The sequence below is a fragment of the Battus philenor genome, unplaced genomic scaffold, assembly GCF_028537555.1.
Source record: "Battus philenor isolate CCGP_79_NKW_IND1 unplaced genomic scaffold, ilBatPhil1.0.hap1 SCAF_12, whole genome shotgun sequence".
Taxonomy (NCBI): Eukaryota; Metazoa; Arthropoda; class Insecta; order Lepidoptera; family Papilionidae; genus Battus; species Battus philenor.
Window position 1 is genome coordinate 6515307 of NW_027181674.1, and position 17772 is coordinate 6533078.

General features: G+C 31.4%; 1 protein-coding gene across 1 annotated transcript in view; it reads right to left on the reverse strand.

The window, feature by feature from the left end:
- LOC137932968 (pancreatic lipase-related protein 2-like) overlaps nt 1–17772 on the reverse strand; it is a 40719-nt gene that overhangs the window by 10946 nt on the left and 12001 nt on the right. The window contains exon 2 of the mRNA XM_068776662.1: nt 2827–2884. Coding sequence (XP_068632763.1) covers nt 2827–2884 — 58 coding nt within the window. The remainder of the gene's footprint in view (nt 1–2826; nt 2885–17772) is intronic.

Consider the following 17772-nt stretch of genomic DNA (forward strand, 5'->3'; position numbering starts at 1 on the left):
TTAGCCGGCGCTTTGTACTTCATCCCTTGATAAGCGAACTTAACGTACAGATAATGTACATTATACAGCATTATTTACTAAACGAAAATAAATGAAATAGTCATTTAAAAGTAATTTTAATTGGCTTATAGATACATTCTACATAGATTATACATATATACATACTTATATCTAGACTATATCATCATCAAGTAAGCTAACAGACGCCCACTACAAGGCTTGAGGCTTCCCCCAAGACATATATATATATATATATATAAAAATATATATACTTACATATATATGAATACATGTTTTTTCAATTTTTTTTTTTAATAAATTTAGTAATGTTATATTTGGTAAACAGACTGTAAGATGAATTCTAAATGACGCCTGTATGAAAAAGATGGATGAACGCAGAAGTTTAGCTCTCTCTCCCTCTCACGACGACACTACCATTGTTTAAGAAGTATTAAGATTTTCTCTCGATTAAAATTAGTTATAACACTAAACTCTCCATCTCGCCTATTATTTAGACCCACTCTCACATATATATCTAGTCTGTGTACAATAATAAATAATTATATTAAAAATAAATAAGAAATACTGATGTACATATGCTTAGAAATATAGGAACTTTTGTAGGGAACCGTATACGATATTACAATACTGCCATGTAATGCCTGTGAATTATTAAGTAATTAATTTAAAAAGGTATTTAAATAAAAAAAATCTTGGGAATAATTTATCTGCTACTTTATTGTGAAAATGATCAGAAAATAATATCACATCTTAGTCTGAAGGCTCACTAAGAACCTAAGATGAAATTTTAATTCTTTTGATACTATATTAATGTATTTGGCATTTTCGTAGCTTCAAGTTGAAGGATTGGAAGGTTCATCTAAATCCAGTTTTTATCAAATTGATATCTCATATAAATTTTCTCATTATAAAAAATATACTGTACGAAAAACTGTACAGTAATAAAAACCCATGTGAATAACTTTAAAAATAGATACATTATAAGATTAATATATTTTTTATCTACATGAAGAAACCAGCTTAACGGGATTTAGAAACTATAGTTTTAGGAGGCATAGCACATTCTATTTATATTGGGTGATTTATTATAGGTGTAACAGCTTTGAAGAGGCAAACTTTTACATTTTTTTTTCTTTAATGCGACATATAGGCACATCAAGCTCCTTCTAGTAATTCAAAGTCACAGAGACAGTTAGTTAACAATACTTCATTTTGTTATGTAGTAATCCAAATTTATCTGAAACTTCTCTTTATTATTATATTAGTTGACAGCCAATGAGCCGTGCATTCCTTTTTAGCTTTTACTTCTATAACCATGAAAACTGTAAGCTTTATTTCTAATGCTTTACAAGTCGATAGGATCAAGTTATCGAATGGAATAGAAAGCTGTTTAAGATCTTGAAAAATTAGATGAACTTGATCCTTTGATTCGAAAGCGAAAACGGATCGTTCAGCTTAACATGATTAATTTTTATGGCTCATGGGCGCATCAAATACAGTTGGGAAACGTTGCACTATAATTCGTACAACGGATTTTTCTAGAAAGAAATATAAATATAAACTGTTTTTTATAATTTTGGAAGAACAATTCGGTGCTTTATAAATTATTTTATCTATGTTTATGTATTAATAAACATATATATATTACAAACATGTATATAGGGGGGAGGTAGCGGGTTCGGTTCCTGGGATACAATCTTATATAATTCACACATTGTGCAATAATGATAAAGGATTGTCCCTGCTGACAAACAAGTTTCCAGAGGATAGGCAGCAGCGTCCTCTGCTTAATATAATATCCTTCTGGATTGGCGACCGCAAAGTGATATTATATTGGCAGGAGCCAAGCGTGGCGACTATCGTATATGCCTCATAGATATCAATGGAGGGGGCCTACGCTTTGCAGTGGGCATGTATGGACTGAAATGACAATATAAAAATGTACGCCATAACTTGCGGCCACTTTACCGACTTCCTCCAGCTTTCTAATACTTCTTAGAAGGTTTTTATGAATGTTGAAAAATTTCTACAAATGACTATTGAAACTGTGCGGTTGATAGTTTGCTATAAACTTCGTAAATTTGACGGTCGGTATTTATTATTCACTAAACTTATTTATTTATTTCACATAAAATCAATTTAGAAGTAATTTCTGGTAATGCAAAGTCCGTCAGGACAGTCGGTTTTGAATAAAAAATAAATATTTTGTTATTTCTAATCTTTATGTTAATAAAATATACTACAACTAATAAATTATATAAACATTAAACTGAAGTAAATATGTTAGATGATAAATATAGAAAAACCTAAAATAATATATATCAAAAGCTTGAAGCTCGTAGTCAAATGGTGGTTGTATATAAAATATAAACCTTTATGTAAACCTTTCATTTTGTCATCAACTTTTACCATAATACGATAAAATACTTACATAATAAAATTTAATGATTAATACAGTTACGTAAATAACCAGCATAATTAATTATTTTAAATGCATAATATTGAATTTAATATGACAAAATTTATTTAAATCACGTACTAAATGATATAAAAGTTATTAAAATGTAAATCAAATTTACTGTGTTCATTTGCAAAAAAGATTAGAAAAATCCAATTCAGAGAAGTTGAGCTGTTAAATTATAATAAAAAACATTAAAAATATTTTGCTTGTAAAGCAATACTGAAAAGAAAAAAAATAATAACATAAGCAACTGTAGTAATATAATATAAAATAACATTTATGAATAATTCATAACCAAATTAATAATATCTATTGTATTTAATAGTAAAATATAAAATTCATACCCGTTGTAATAGCGTAAATAGATATCTTCAATCCGGTTTGATCGATCGGGCAAGATTCCTGAAAATTGTAGAGAATTTAAATTAAAATGAGATTAAAAAAATCATTATGAGACTAGGTAAGAGACACCATAGGTTACGTCACACTGTACTGGGTAACATTTCAATTACTATTATGTTACGAATAGATAATCTCATGACATCCTACTTTGAATATAAAGTATAGCGGAAATAGATATATTGTCACATACACATATTTTTATACACGTATTAAAGGAGAGTAAAACAGCGGTAAAAGTTAAATGTATAAAAAAAATTACCGGTTTCGACTCCATCAAATATTTTCACGTTTACATGATTTATATAATTCAAAGAACTTAGTCGTAGACAAAGTAAAAAGACGACAATGTGACTGTTCGCCATGTTATCTTATACAAGTCCGTAAAATATTTACGTAAACAAAATTATCATTAAGACTGTACCACACAAGAGATTTTGTAGTGTTGAAAAAAAAATTACCTACTTAGTGTCATACGAGTGTTGTCGTCGAAGTTGAGATAATCTACAACTTTACATGAATGTATTTTGCATTGTTAAGTATTTCCTTTACCCATTTTAAATAGTAGTAATCTATTAACAATAAAATGTATGCTTTTTTTAAATATTGAATGATGACTACAATTCATACGTGCTCAGAATGCAGCCATGCACTGTATCCAAAAGAATTGTTTCTTATTGGTAAGTTAAGTTCACAGTGACCAATTAAAGGCATATTTTCTAACGCAATGGACAACTATGATTCAACGGATTTTTAACGCAAGTATAATGCAAACGCAACGAGCGATTACCTGCCACGTTGCGAAATATTTTGTAATTTTAAAAATAAGAAATCCGGCTTAATTGCTTATCTGTGATCTAAACCTTAGTATTTAAGATTGCATAAATAATTAGAGTGTTAAAAAATATTTAAAGTTATTCTTTGAAGTGTTTCCTATGAGACGGGAAGCTTAATAGTTTCGGCCTTTCCACCCATGGTGAAGCTCAGGGCAGCTTTTTTGCCCGAGGTATAGAGTTCGGTGCAGATATAGTAAGCTCACTAAAGAGGCGGGCAGAGGCTTGCGGAGCAGTAATGGGAGTGGATCTTTGCTCCTGCAGCGGAGGCATAGTCACGGAAGTAGACGAGTGTAAATATTACGTTGTTATCTTTCGCTCTATTCGCCGCGACTAAGCATGGTTGCAACGCGGATGTGGTGTACGTTGGGCTGTAAGAAATGATTATCTCCCACTAAATTAATGTTGGGGTCCGAGAAGGAGACCAGATCCTCGGTTGAGGGCTGAGAAGATCTAGAACTTGTGAGTGACTATTTGTCCTTTTGGTCACCTTGGCCTTTGAGTTGGACTCAAGAGATTTCGTTGTCTCCATTAGGCTGTAGAGATTTTAAACCTTCTAAACAGAGCAGCATGAGCGACCGTTGCTGGTTGGCCTACGGATGTGTGAAAACGTTCTATACCTGCGAACGCCATGTAGCGATGATGGAGGAACATCGTGGAGGTTGTAGTCGGTTATAAGTTCGACATAAAACATCTTTTTATTTAAAACAAAAAAAAATCTGGTAGCTAAGTCCGAAAATTGGAGCAAAGTAGTAATTCTTGCACACTGCTGATTAATAAACATAGACACTGCAAAACAATTTAGTATGACTATAATGAATATACATGTGAAATAAATTAGAATAATTCTAATAAATTTCTCGGTGTTTTTACAGCGTAAACCGAACAAAACCTGCTGGTATGTTAAGAGTTTTTTACCTTACGAAGTGGTTTTACCCAAAGTTTTTAAATATTTCGTATAAACGTTGACGCAGTATCGCATTGGGTTCGATGACCATAAGCCATAAGATAGTACGACTTATCAGGCTTGTTTTACTGTCTATGGTACTCTTTAAACTCATCCCTATGTTAATTTTTTGTTGATAAAAATGTTGTTTGGTTTGTCATCTCTGATTTATGATTATAATGATTGTCGTAAGACGCCATCATATTGTAAATTTATAGACCAAAAATGGTGTAACGATTAAAATTATGATTATGATGATGAATTCATGAATATATTTAAATATTTGGCGGTACGCTTGTGAATGCACCTTTATTTCGATTTAAAAAAACACTTTTTTTCTTCTCATTACAATAGTATTGTTAGATTATTCTAACAGCGTCATTACAGTTTTATGGAAAATTGCCGGATGACAGCGCATATATGACGTAATGGTAATAATGATACCTGTGTTTAAAATATTAAAACTCTAAAGTACATCATTTATGTATTGTCGTGTAATTTATATCATTTATGTTATGTTATTATATTACCTTTTAGCAATGTAATATTGTAAATAGTTTTGTATAGACATATATATGTTAGGCAATATTTAATTTATAAAAATGTTATGCATATAAGAGGATATTACATTAGTGTTTCATAGATTTTCATTAAGATTTTGTGTAATTATAAGATCATAGTCATTAGTTCGCCTCTATCAGAACACCTCATTTTAGATTTACATAATATAATGTGTTTCTGTGATTCATAATTTTGTTTGCTTTATTTTTATTCTTTATTGTGTATTTACACAGGAAATAAACGTTGTTTAACTGCTGCGTCTTATATTTTAATGCTAAAAATATTAATGTAAAGTGCACAGCGACAAATATTTATTCTATTATTCTTAATTATATTTTTTAAAGATTTAATAACTTTTGATTACGAAAAATCTCGAGAATTTTCGATGTTTTTTAAGATTAATCGGTGCACGTATATTATGACCTAAAATTTAAGATGCTAGTGCAAATTTCTTCTTCGTCTCTACTATTATATGATTGTTTTATTTCTTCTTAGTTATTATGCAAACATGTTTGTCTTTTCTGACGTGTAAAATAGATAGTATTTTTTTTTCATAATTTAATTATTAATTTTCTACCGGCGTACCTGTGAATGTACTCAGTCTCGTTACGATACACGTGACACACGGGGTCTATAAACGTGACACAATTAATTCCCCTGTCCGTTTCAGTAAAACGTGTTCTGTAGGGGAGATGCCCCAATTATTATAATTCTAACATCCTTTTAATTGAAAAAAATATTTACGTCAAATGATTGATCTCTTCATAAAAAAGAGGAAATAAAAATATAACAAAATATATGACACATAATCTGCGTTGCTTAAATAAATATAGTTGCTGCGCTCTAAGTACCAAATGTTGTTATAAATATGCCTTCGATTGGGTTTTATCTAAAGAAAATCTTTTTCAATGGCACATACATACATATATATATACATATATATATATATATATATATATATATAAACATACAATTTATTTTGATTTATTAAAAAGCCAACAGCAAACATAATTAATCCAAATACTAAAAATCAATTTAACTCTAATATAGGCCAATTGTAGGTTTCCCTAATTTATTAAAAGTTAATTACTAGTCGCTGTACTTGTCGTATATGATGGTTATCTACATTGTTATTATTTTTAAATTTCACAGATATTTAGATGTATCAGGGAGACCGGAAAGTAATGTCGTTTCTGTTGACATATTTTACAGATAAATCGATTGATTTTTACCGCTCTGCCATTGAAAATTTGTATACTAAATGGCAAAGGGTTGTTAATAAAAAGGTAAATACATTATTGATTAGAAATATAAACTTATTAAAATTGTAATAGTAAATTGTGTCAATTGATCTTAAGAAAGCGACATGACTCTCCGCTCCCCATAATAGTTAGTTTTCCCAGTGTAAATACAATTAATCGACGACAACAAAGTTGGACTTTCCAGAGGGCCACTTACAATATCGTGCAACAGCAACTGATCCGTAACAGTTCTACGACCAGCAAGACTTACAATAGAATATTGTACTAGATGCATCGATCTCTGTAGCCACTACACCGAGTCTCATATTTCTAGTCTAAATATCGATAGATATTTTTGCATTAATTCTATCCTATTGATGTGTGTAGTATGGTAACCAGTCGCAGCTGTCATATTTCAGGACACATCAAACATATGAGTAAAGTAATTTTGTGCAAAAAGTATTTTTATTAGAAAGCAGAGATTTTTAACTGCTAAAGAGGTTATATTGTCAATGTGCTGAGAATATCCCAGTTTGTTATCCAGTAATATACAGAGATCTTTTATTACACTTCGCCTTTAAGGGCACCGCACAAGTTGTATTTGAAATTAAGCGGTTTAACCTTACGTATAAACGATATTATTTGATATTTGCTTGTGTTGATATTAATTCTATTGTAAGTATAGCAGTATGATAATCTGTTCAAGTCACTTTAAAATCTCTGGCAATATTGATTATTATTTATTTTCGTGTAGACTATTTTGTCATCCGCAAGGAAGCTTTAATAAAACATGTAGATGCCATAAAGATAGGTGTTATGTAGCAGTAATTCCATCTTAATCACATTAGTAAAAATAAATGTTTAATTAATTTAATTTAATTTATTCGAAGCTTTCAAGAAAAGCTATTCACGTAAGTATTGACTCATCACGATTTCTTTAAAACCGTAAAGAAACTTAAATTTGGTAGGCATATTTATTTGGCCAATTGAAAGCCAGTAAAGAACGGATTTTAAAAAAGTCTACCTGGTCTGCAAGGGGTTGGTGGACTATTACAAGTATAAAAATTGTGCAAAACATTTACTTTCCTATGGTTTAAAAATTACCAAAAATAGATTATACGATATTAGAGCCACAAAATGCAATGCAGGCCACGACAAGTCGGCGGAGGACATCTAGTAAATTATTTAGAAGACGAGGTTGTTTAGTTACTACCTGTATTAGGTATGACGAGGCGAAATTAAAATGCCATGTAATACTTTGCATTCAGAGTATTTAAATAGTGTTTCTACTCCAAATGATCAACTTTTAGTGCAATAAATAAAGTTTACAATTCCTGAGAGAACATTCCAAAGTTTAGCGTACGAAAAAAGTTTGCTTTCAATTATTCCAAGTAAAGTTTTCATAATATATAAACGTCGCTACCATAACGACCGTACTTCACAGAAAGTGTTAAAAATATTTGCTTTCAAAACGCAAAAGTTCCTTTAACTTTTTTTTTATATATCGCCCCTCGGAATCGTTAACTAGACCGAACGCTTTTTTTTCTTTCTATACACTTTTTAATAGGGTAGAATATTTGAAATCACTAGAATATTGGAGTGTGTTTCCTAACACTTTACATGAATAGTTTGAGATGTTTTGATTGTTTAAACGCTAGGAGTATATCTAAAAAGTGTTACGAAAAAAATATAATAATTAAAATGGTTTTACCTTTTACGGTTTTTTATTAAAAGATATTTTCATTTTTTGTTTAGTTATTAAATGTGTTTCGTATCATGAATATGTTATTTTGGTTAAATAAAGTTTTATTTAATTTGTACTTTTACTAAAATTATCATAGTCATCATTTCAGAAGAGAAGCTACTTGCATTCATGTAGATGAACATTTGACGGTCTATGTCACTCCAGAACGATAAGTCCCTATTGGCGCCCATCTGTTCTGCGCGCTATGCGGCTGCTCACAGTCGCTTCTGCCAATTCGTTTATGACGCTCATTCCTGATTTGATGTTGAAGAGGAATCTTGAGTATAGCTTTCTTAATAATATGCCCGAAGTAAAAGTTTATGTTTCACTGCGAAAGTCATCACTGGCAACACCCATTAGTCGTAGATTTTCATCTTAAGGCACTGAGGGTTACTGGATCAAAAATGGTTTGTAGATAGATGTTTTATGTATGTAATGATGAGCAAGTAAAATAATAAAGCTGTATAACTTTTTTCATTGCACTTGTTGGCGAACGTTATAGTATAGTGAATGTTTTCAATTTCATTGTTTGTGGAATAGTTTTTTTTTATTATTAGTATGCGAGCGTGTATTTTTGTATGTTTTACATATATATTACCATTATATCCATTTGAGTATGTTTTCACATTTTGGAGATCTAAATTGTATAAACAAAGTTCAATTTACGCAATGCACACATTGGCCGGTGAGCGGTGATTCATTGCCGGCCGACGTAAATTATTAGCAGCCACTGTTGCAACGAAATTCGTTTGATACAGCAACGAAACAATGCAAAATGCAATATCCGGCGTATTATCAGTGATGTGCTTCGCTTTATTTCGTCGATGTTTTTATTTTACAAATAGATCTAGCCTAGATATTTGTTAAAAGAATCACGTAAATACAGTTTGTGTTATTGCTGTTTTTTATTAAGTATGGAATTATCCTCTTAAGTTTGAATGTTTATTTTGAATTCAAAATCGACGTTGGGATTCCTATTTCCGTAATTTACCTCCATCGTCAGCATTTCAGCCGTAGGAGGTCCACTGTTGGACATAGGCCAATTGAGCGTTTCCGACAATGTGAACAAGGCTATCTATACGCCTTTTAGATGAAGGTCAATCGCTGCGTTTGCCGCGATTTCTCGATGATTATATTTCTATCTAGGTACTTGAACTTGCTAATCAGTTGGTTATAATGATGATGTTCGATCGTGTATGGATTTCCATATTCCTTATTAGATGATGGAGAGAAACCCTCTGCCGTGGATTATTGAACGGCTGTTAGCTAACTTACCGAATGTAAGTAAAATATTTACTTTTATAATAATATTATATTACTTTGATACATATCTCAATTACGAAATATGATCATGTTTCAGAATTTTAGGTAAAACTTAAGAGGCTTCCTATACGCCTATGACGTAAAACTCGAATCCTTTTACAGTTTTACTGTTTTTAAAGAACTTTCTCTTTCTAGTTAAAGAACACTTTTAGAAGCAAAGCACATATTCTCGGTAATTAAGATCATTTGAGAGTCTAAAGTAAGAAATTCTTAAACATACCACACAGTACCTCAGCATTTACATGCTGCTTATCAGAGGAATGAGTTACCTGTGTCCATTAGAAGACCAAATCTTTTTGGACTTTGGCATGTAACCTTCTATATTATTGTCTTTCTACCAAACAATGTAGCTTATTAAGCATTTTACTTTTTCCTTGTCTGTAATATTTTGGATTCCCTTTTCATGTATTATAATATTTAGCTAATTAACATATATGTCATTATCTATTATATAATAATTTCATAACCTATTCACAATCTATTATATATTAATAGATTATAATTAAATAGCCGAGTTTTGTATATATGTTTTTTATTAAACATATTATAATTGATTAGATAATACCACATGAGACACTACATTACCGGTTCGCCACTAGGTGGATCGATGTCATAGCCAAGGTCGCGGGAAGTCATTGGTGAATGGTCATTTGTCATGACGATTTTTGAAGGTAGCTTATGCTTCGAAATGCGAGTCTTTCATCTAACATGACGTTGATTTTTACGCATCACCCGATAACTCCCTGTTAAATTTCATTTTTTATAATCCATCAAAAGATTGTCTGTAAGAAATCGTGGAATGAGATAACACCGCCATTTGTACTTTTGTGTTGTTATTGTATTAATAACATTATATGTTTATACGATTTTACTTAGATGTACAATAAACTAAATTATATATTATAATAAGTTTTCAAATATATAATTTCTAAGCTTAAATTAAATGACAAAAATTATTATTTAGACCGATGTCACGAATACGACAATGCTTTAATAAATTTTAATGGTTATGTAGATTATTGGACCGTCGATTACTTCACGAAATAGTGAAAAATTAAATAACTATTTTGGGAGATTAATCAAGGGCAATAACCTATTTCGGACAAATATTTTTTCATTGTTATTAACTAACCTGTTGTGGATGCCCAATGGTTCGTGATGTGATGACACCGTAAACTAATATTATTACTTTTGTGTATATAGATTTCAAATCGTAGATCTCTAGGTATATTTCTATTAATAGGTTTATTAGCTTATACTAACCTTGACTAGTACGTTCACGATAGTGGTTAACCGTATAAATATCGATTAATTAGCTACCCAATGTAAACTTTCTTTATAACTGAATATAGTACAAAATTAGGCAACTATGTATCTAAGCGATTATGCATACACTTACTCAACATTGCTACAAGGTTAATGAATAACTTGACTTTGACTGGAAATTATAATATCATTTAAAACCAATACTATATATGTATGTATATATGAGATTTACTTTTATGTGGACTCGCTATATATCTCGGCATCCAAAAGTCATAGAGGATAGAAACTTGGTAGTAAGTATTGGTTTTACTGAGGAGGTGTTCTCAATAAAAAAACACATTTTTTCTATAACTCTTGTAGGTATGAAAGTGGCCTGTTGGTTTTGGTCGTATTAAAATTACGCAGGATAGATTTTGTAAAATTACATTCGCAAAAGGCAGTGCGGACGCGAAGCGGGCGGGAGACAACGAGGAATAATATGAATAAGCAAAAGTGGGGCAAATAGTTATAATGTAACATAGTAATAGTAATATAGTAATACATGATAATATAGTTATAATATTGTAGTATTTAAAAATGAGGTGATTACAACAGACGGCCGCTGGCTATATGGTTCTTGACCATGAACCAGCAAGCGCAGCGTGGGACGTCCACCCACAAGACGAACACACGACTTTGTTAAGGTTGTTGTAAGATGATGGATATAGATCGCTTCCAACCGGATCAATGGGAAATCTATAGGGTGCATTGAACATTCTATGGTTGTAATTAAAATTATGTTGATTATTTAAAAATTAGTATCAACCGCACGGCGTAAGCGCAAGTCATACAAAATGCAATTTGAATAGGCTTAAACTTTTTACTTTTGCGAGAAAAATATGCAATTAGTGTTCCAACTGGCGGAGAGAAGCGCGTCTGCATGTACCGACTGACCGTTGCAGACCGAACATTTATAGCATACTAATTACTTTGAGCGGTAATTGAATTGGAAACGCTATGTATAATTGACATTTATAACACGCCTACACTTAAACAAACTGTTTACGTACACAGGAACAATAATAACAACGTAGATGGATAATCCAATATTGAAATTTATGTGTATGGGTAATATTCCGTTCGAGCACGGAGAAGATATTTCGACAGACACCAAAATTACAGTTTAACAACAGGTCGGACAGCCTTGTAACCAAACACATTAATGATCGCTAGATCAGGTTTGTTTTTAACAATGTTAATGAACCTCTTACAAATCGCATTTTCAAATGCATAAGTTTGTTTAGTATTACTTTAACTGTCGTCAAAACATCACTTTGATCTATTCTCTGACAGACATTTTTCGTATATCACAGACTTAACGTCCGTGCCTTTGTTATTTCAATAATAGTTAATATTTCCGCTTTTTTTTTCTCACGTTCCTATATGTCACTGTGTTTATTAAATTATTCTAGTCGTTTGTTAAACTCAACTAAACTAAACTAATTTTTTTGTGCATTTGAACTTTGTTTGAGTTTTTTTATTATAATTTTATTATATACAAGAATAAATTTCACAGAATTGGTCCAAAGAAAATCAACGTAGATAAATATATTCGTATATGGCATTTCATTTTAATTAAAAGTAAGTAAGTACGTGAAGAAGTATATATGCAAATGTATTAACATTAATTTGTCTATCATTGCTACTTTTACGACATTTACAAGAGTTATTTCTTAGGTTATATCCAGTATTTAGACAAAATTATATCAGTTTTTCATACGTAACATCAAATCACATTTTTATAAAGCGATATAATAAGTGGCAAAAAAAATAAAACACTTAAAAACTATCAACTACTAGTTCTCCACCGCTCACATCGTGTGCGCAATTTAAAAAAAAATCATTATCCGTAATTTTTAACATGCAAAAAATTTATACTGATTATATTTTATATCCACAAGAGCTATAGTTATCGCAATGAGGCAATTGTCGTCGTGTTCGCCCATAGACGACCACTGCAAGGCATATTCCTCTCTCAAAGAAATCTATGGAGAGATAAATCATAATTAGGACACTTGGCAGGCGGGTTGGCGATCGCAGTGTGGTATTATGGTATGCAGAGGACGCTGCTGTCCATTTTCGGGAAAGTTGTTTGTGAGCAGTGGCGGTCCTAAATTATTTAAGAATTTATTTCGGGAATCGATACCGTGACCTACGATCGTAAGTAGTACGTATACAAACAATGAACATATAATTTCTATTAAAAGTAATTTACAAATTTAATTCAGTCTAATTTATTAGATAAAATGGTATCATACGTTAATATTTAATTACTTTTTGCTCCTGCGATTATGTAATATCGAATCTATTTGGTACAAAGTTCATTTTGTTATTTTTTGAGCAGCTGGCGTTTTACGTGTATAAAATCGCATCATTATATAGACGTGTAAAAACATATTTTTAGTAACGTTACTATAGACAAAGGAAAATAATGGACTCACAAACAGCGGATTAGCAAATTGAAGTTGCTGTGAATCTTTTTTTGTTATTTCTAATTTGTATTGCTGTTTTGTTAACATTTTTTTTTGTCTGCCGCTATTTGATACGGATCTTTCTTCTCTCAGCTGCGAGTTAGAGCAGCATATTATTATTATTAATAGTTTTTCTTGTTGATAAATATAGTTAAAATTTATAAATATAAACAATATAATTTCAAACTTTTACTCAATTATACATGAATTTTGTGTTATTTTGTGGCAGTGGGTCGGCCAAATATTGTGCATAACAGATGGTTGTTGTGGCCACAATCTTCTATAGGTTACGGATTTATGAGCAGTCCACATCAAACCTATGAGGGAGGTCTATGTCTAGCAGTCGAAATCCCATGACTGAAATAACAATGATGATGGTAATAACAATGTCAGTGTTTAATATTTGCCACACATACACATTATATATTGACTATTTAATTGACTAAATTATTTATCAAAGTCATAGCTTTTGTCACCAATATATGTATTTTCATCGTCTTCTCATATTCGATAAACAGTTGACATGTCTACAATATTAGTAGTCATTACATCAGTTTGATAAGAAAAAAATGCCCTTGAATACTTGACTATTGTGTAAGTTTACATAAAAAAATTCCGTAATGACGGTTTAATGTAAAAGAGGATGTATCTTTTCAGTGTTTTATTTGATCACACTGCTAAGTTAAATATTTCTGATTCTTTTCCGTTAACTGAGCGCAAATGTAAACTAACCTTTCTTTTTGGTTTCGGGAGGAAATCTTTTGGATATTCAAGGTACCTTGACTCTGGGTGTAGAACCGAATATGTGGGATTCCTACCAACTCAAAAACCCCACGTTGATCCATCGTCCGCCTCAAACTTAGCTGAAGCTTAGCTAGTGGTCACCAGCCTAAATATCCACAACCAATTTATTTAGTTATTCTAATTATTTATCAAAACCATTGAATTTTACTTTTATTTTATAATAAATTTCACAGTCTGCATTTTATTAATGAAAAAAAAAACTGTAATTTTTGAAAACCATAAAGTTACAGTCATTATTGTAAGTAAAAATGATAGTTAGTTGAATTTATTTTAAGAGTAACAATTGGCATGATTTTAAATCAATTGAAATCATTATTATAAGTTTCTGGTTAGTTAACAGTTTTAACTATTCTGTGTGTAACTCTTTAATATAAAGTAAATAAAATCATTCCTTATTATTTGGTTACAAAAAATGAACTAATGCGATGAGGCATTATTAGATATTATATGTATTTCTTAGGCTCGTGCAATGTAAATAGAATTTCTAAAGAAAAATTTCATAGTTCGCGCATTCGGAACATATTACGTTATCTACAGGGTGATTGATTATACATGTAAACACTTCAAAAAAGTCAATATATAACATTTGTCAGCAAAAAGCTTCTCCATATATTCTATTGGAAGGCGATAAGCCAATACCTTCTAGCAGTACAAAGTCTACAGGAACAGATAATAAACAATGAATAATCTTAGTATCCATAGTTCGAATTTTGAAAAATATACTATATTATCACTATCTCATTAGTTATTTCTCAAACCATTGATCTTTGATAGGTAACATAATATAATTTTATACAACATGCTTTAATTGACACCAAACGAGCTATATATTAACATTTACACCTATAACCAATCATCCCGTATATATTGGTGAGGCCTGTGTTACTAATTTTATTACATTTCGAATGGAGAACTTCATAGTCGGTGTATTCGAAAAATATTACGTATTCTACAGGTGATTGCATATAAATGTAAATACTTTAAATAGGTCAATAATAATATTTGTTATCAAAAAGTTTCTATATATTTTATTAATATAAATTATAAGTAATGATTCAGTTCTGTTCTGTTATTTTATAATGTCTACCTGTAACAGTATATTATTGGCAATTGATAGCTCGTATTTCCGTTCTATTGTTAAATGCAATTGCCAGTGTACCTCTGATATTCTTTTCATTTTTAAAACCCATTACTCTTTCTCGGAATACAGCGATGTATTGTATAGAAAAAAAGGACAGTGGAGACATCCAATCAACGCGACGTTTGTTTCGATTTGTTTTTGCAATGCTCTTACTGTTCCCGTTATAAAACTCTGCTAGAAAGAAATCTGAATAGTTTCCTATTTCGCTTAAATAACGTGAAATATGTGGAGTCCAAAAGTTACTAGATTTTGATAATTTAATAGTGATATAAATTTATATTGTTTTTTATTATCGCAGATTCATTTTCAAAACTATAATTTTTTTTGTAGATTTACAGGATTATAATTAAAATTAAATTAAGTACTCATTGTTATTTGAGTGTTTTTAAGGCGTCATAAAAAAACCAGCTACAGTTGCGCGATAGAATTCGTTCAGTCAAAATTATTATTTAAATGTGATAACTTGTATTAAATAAGTATAAGAAATAACAATGCAAAACAATATAGCATAAAAATAAAGCTAAAAGCACTAAAAATATGATAATTATCTGAACCTGTGATGTGTGAGGAATGAGGTGAAGGAAAAGAGGCGATGCATGAAATCAAATTAGTACATAGAGGAATGCTAGAGAATTATAGAATGAAATAAGAGGAAAGTTAGTGTAAAAGTACTATTAAAAAGTGCCCTGTCCCAAAACCTGATAGGGGAGTACGAGAAAACACCAATAACGGAGGCTTTTAAATAAAATTAATAATAAAAAAAAAATCATTATTCACGTTGTCTTATTGCTGCTGCTTTTATGTAAGCAGCGGAAGCGCGAGAAATTACTTGGCGAATATCATGTAACAACGTTTAAAATAATTAAAAAAAAAAAAAACTTGCATTGATGCTCTGTTGTCACGCGCCACCTTTTCTCCGTTCTCTTCTCGTAACGATACAGTAGCGCGGTGCAAATACGACCAACACGTTACAAGTTTAATAAAGGAGCGAGTGCATCGCTACAAAAAGTCGCCGTGGGAATGGACCTAAAACCGTTCGTTAGCAACAGTGGTAAAGATATTTTAAAAAAGTGTCTGTTTCATTTCATTAATTATAAATAACTCATATTAAAATCCTGTATGGAAAGGAAGGATGTCAGGTTGCTAATTACAAAATTCTTGCTGACAATATACAAAATTGTTAAAAAGATAAGCTGCTGGAGATTCAATGCTACCTAATTGATTTTTACAGATCTAGCAGGTTCAAGGTGGCAGGAGGCAGAAGGCGCCTAGGCTGAGACCTCTTTTATGGCAGGAAAGCTCGAGGACTCCTTAGGAGCCTCGGATTGGGTTTCTACATACTACCGTTTCAATGAAACGAAAAGCCGCCGAGCTCTTTGATCGTGTGATTTGACTCGGTATTTCTCAGAATAATCCAAAGGTACTTCGAAAACATTTTGTTTTCAGATATTATTTTTGTTTTTATAGATCTTTGACATCGGATTAAAACTGTGTAGTACTAGTAAAGTTTACTGTTCCCTAAGAAAATAATATACCTAAGGACCACAGAACTAAGGTGAACAAGTAATCTGTCTAGAAATATATTTATAGTGACTATAAAGTAATAATTGCAGTGGAGCTAGGGGCAAGATGTATAGCAGCGTAATTTCTTCAAAGCCCGTTGAAAGATTTGGGCCTGTCAAGAGCAAACATCAGCTAATATTTAAAGTTGACTTTTAAAGCAACATTAGTTGAATCTTTTAAAATTTGGTAAGGTATTGAGACCTGCTTCTCGAGTCTTGGGCCATTTCCCTACGAATGCTTAGAAGTTACATCTATATGTATTGCTAATTCACATGAATTATTTAAATAAGAGTTTACTGCAAATTATTGCAACAAATTCAAAAAACTATAAAACAGTCGATACTTACAATTAATTAATTAACAATTGAACGTGAAACAATAGAGACTCGACTCGCAGAGTTAATCAATAAATAACGGGCGCAGTGTTCGTTCAATGTAAGTCACATTTACCGGCATAGCGTTATTTGTTAATTCGCGTTTTGATAATTTGTTGTGGTAAAATTTCGTAACATTACTTCCGAATGTCTGGCTGTGTGACCGCTATTGGCATTTGTGTCTTGCATACCTGACAGCAACTTACAAGGTTGACATACGACCTCAAGGTCGTTAGCAGATGCTAGATGCAGGCCGCTTTTACCTGTCCTGTTAGTAAATTTATGTGTGTGATCTATGTTCAGCAGTGGAAGTCCCATTACTGAGACACTGATGATGAAATTAAGACTTTTTCGCTTTTTTGTTCTCTGGGCATCATTGAAGAGTCGCTCGAAGAGCCATGGAAAAGGATAAGCTCGGGATTTCTCTACTAGGTTGAAAGGGTTCACAGTTCACAGACAAAGAAAAGTAACCAAATTAGCCAGAATTGGTAAGTTGAGGAGGCAATGGAAAGGCCACAAGTGTAAAAATGATGGCCTCTAAGGTCTTATGGTTCTAGAGTGGTATTTTATCCGGTGCCATTAGAA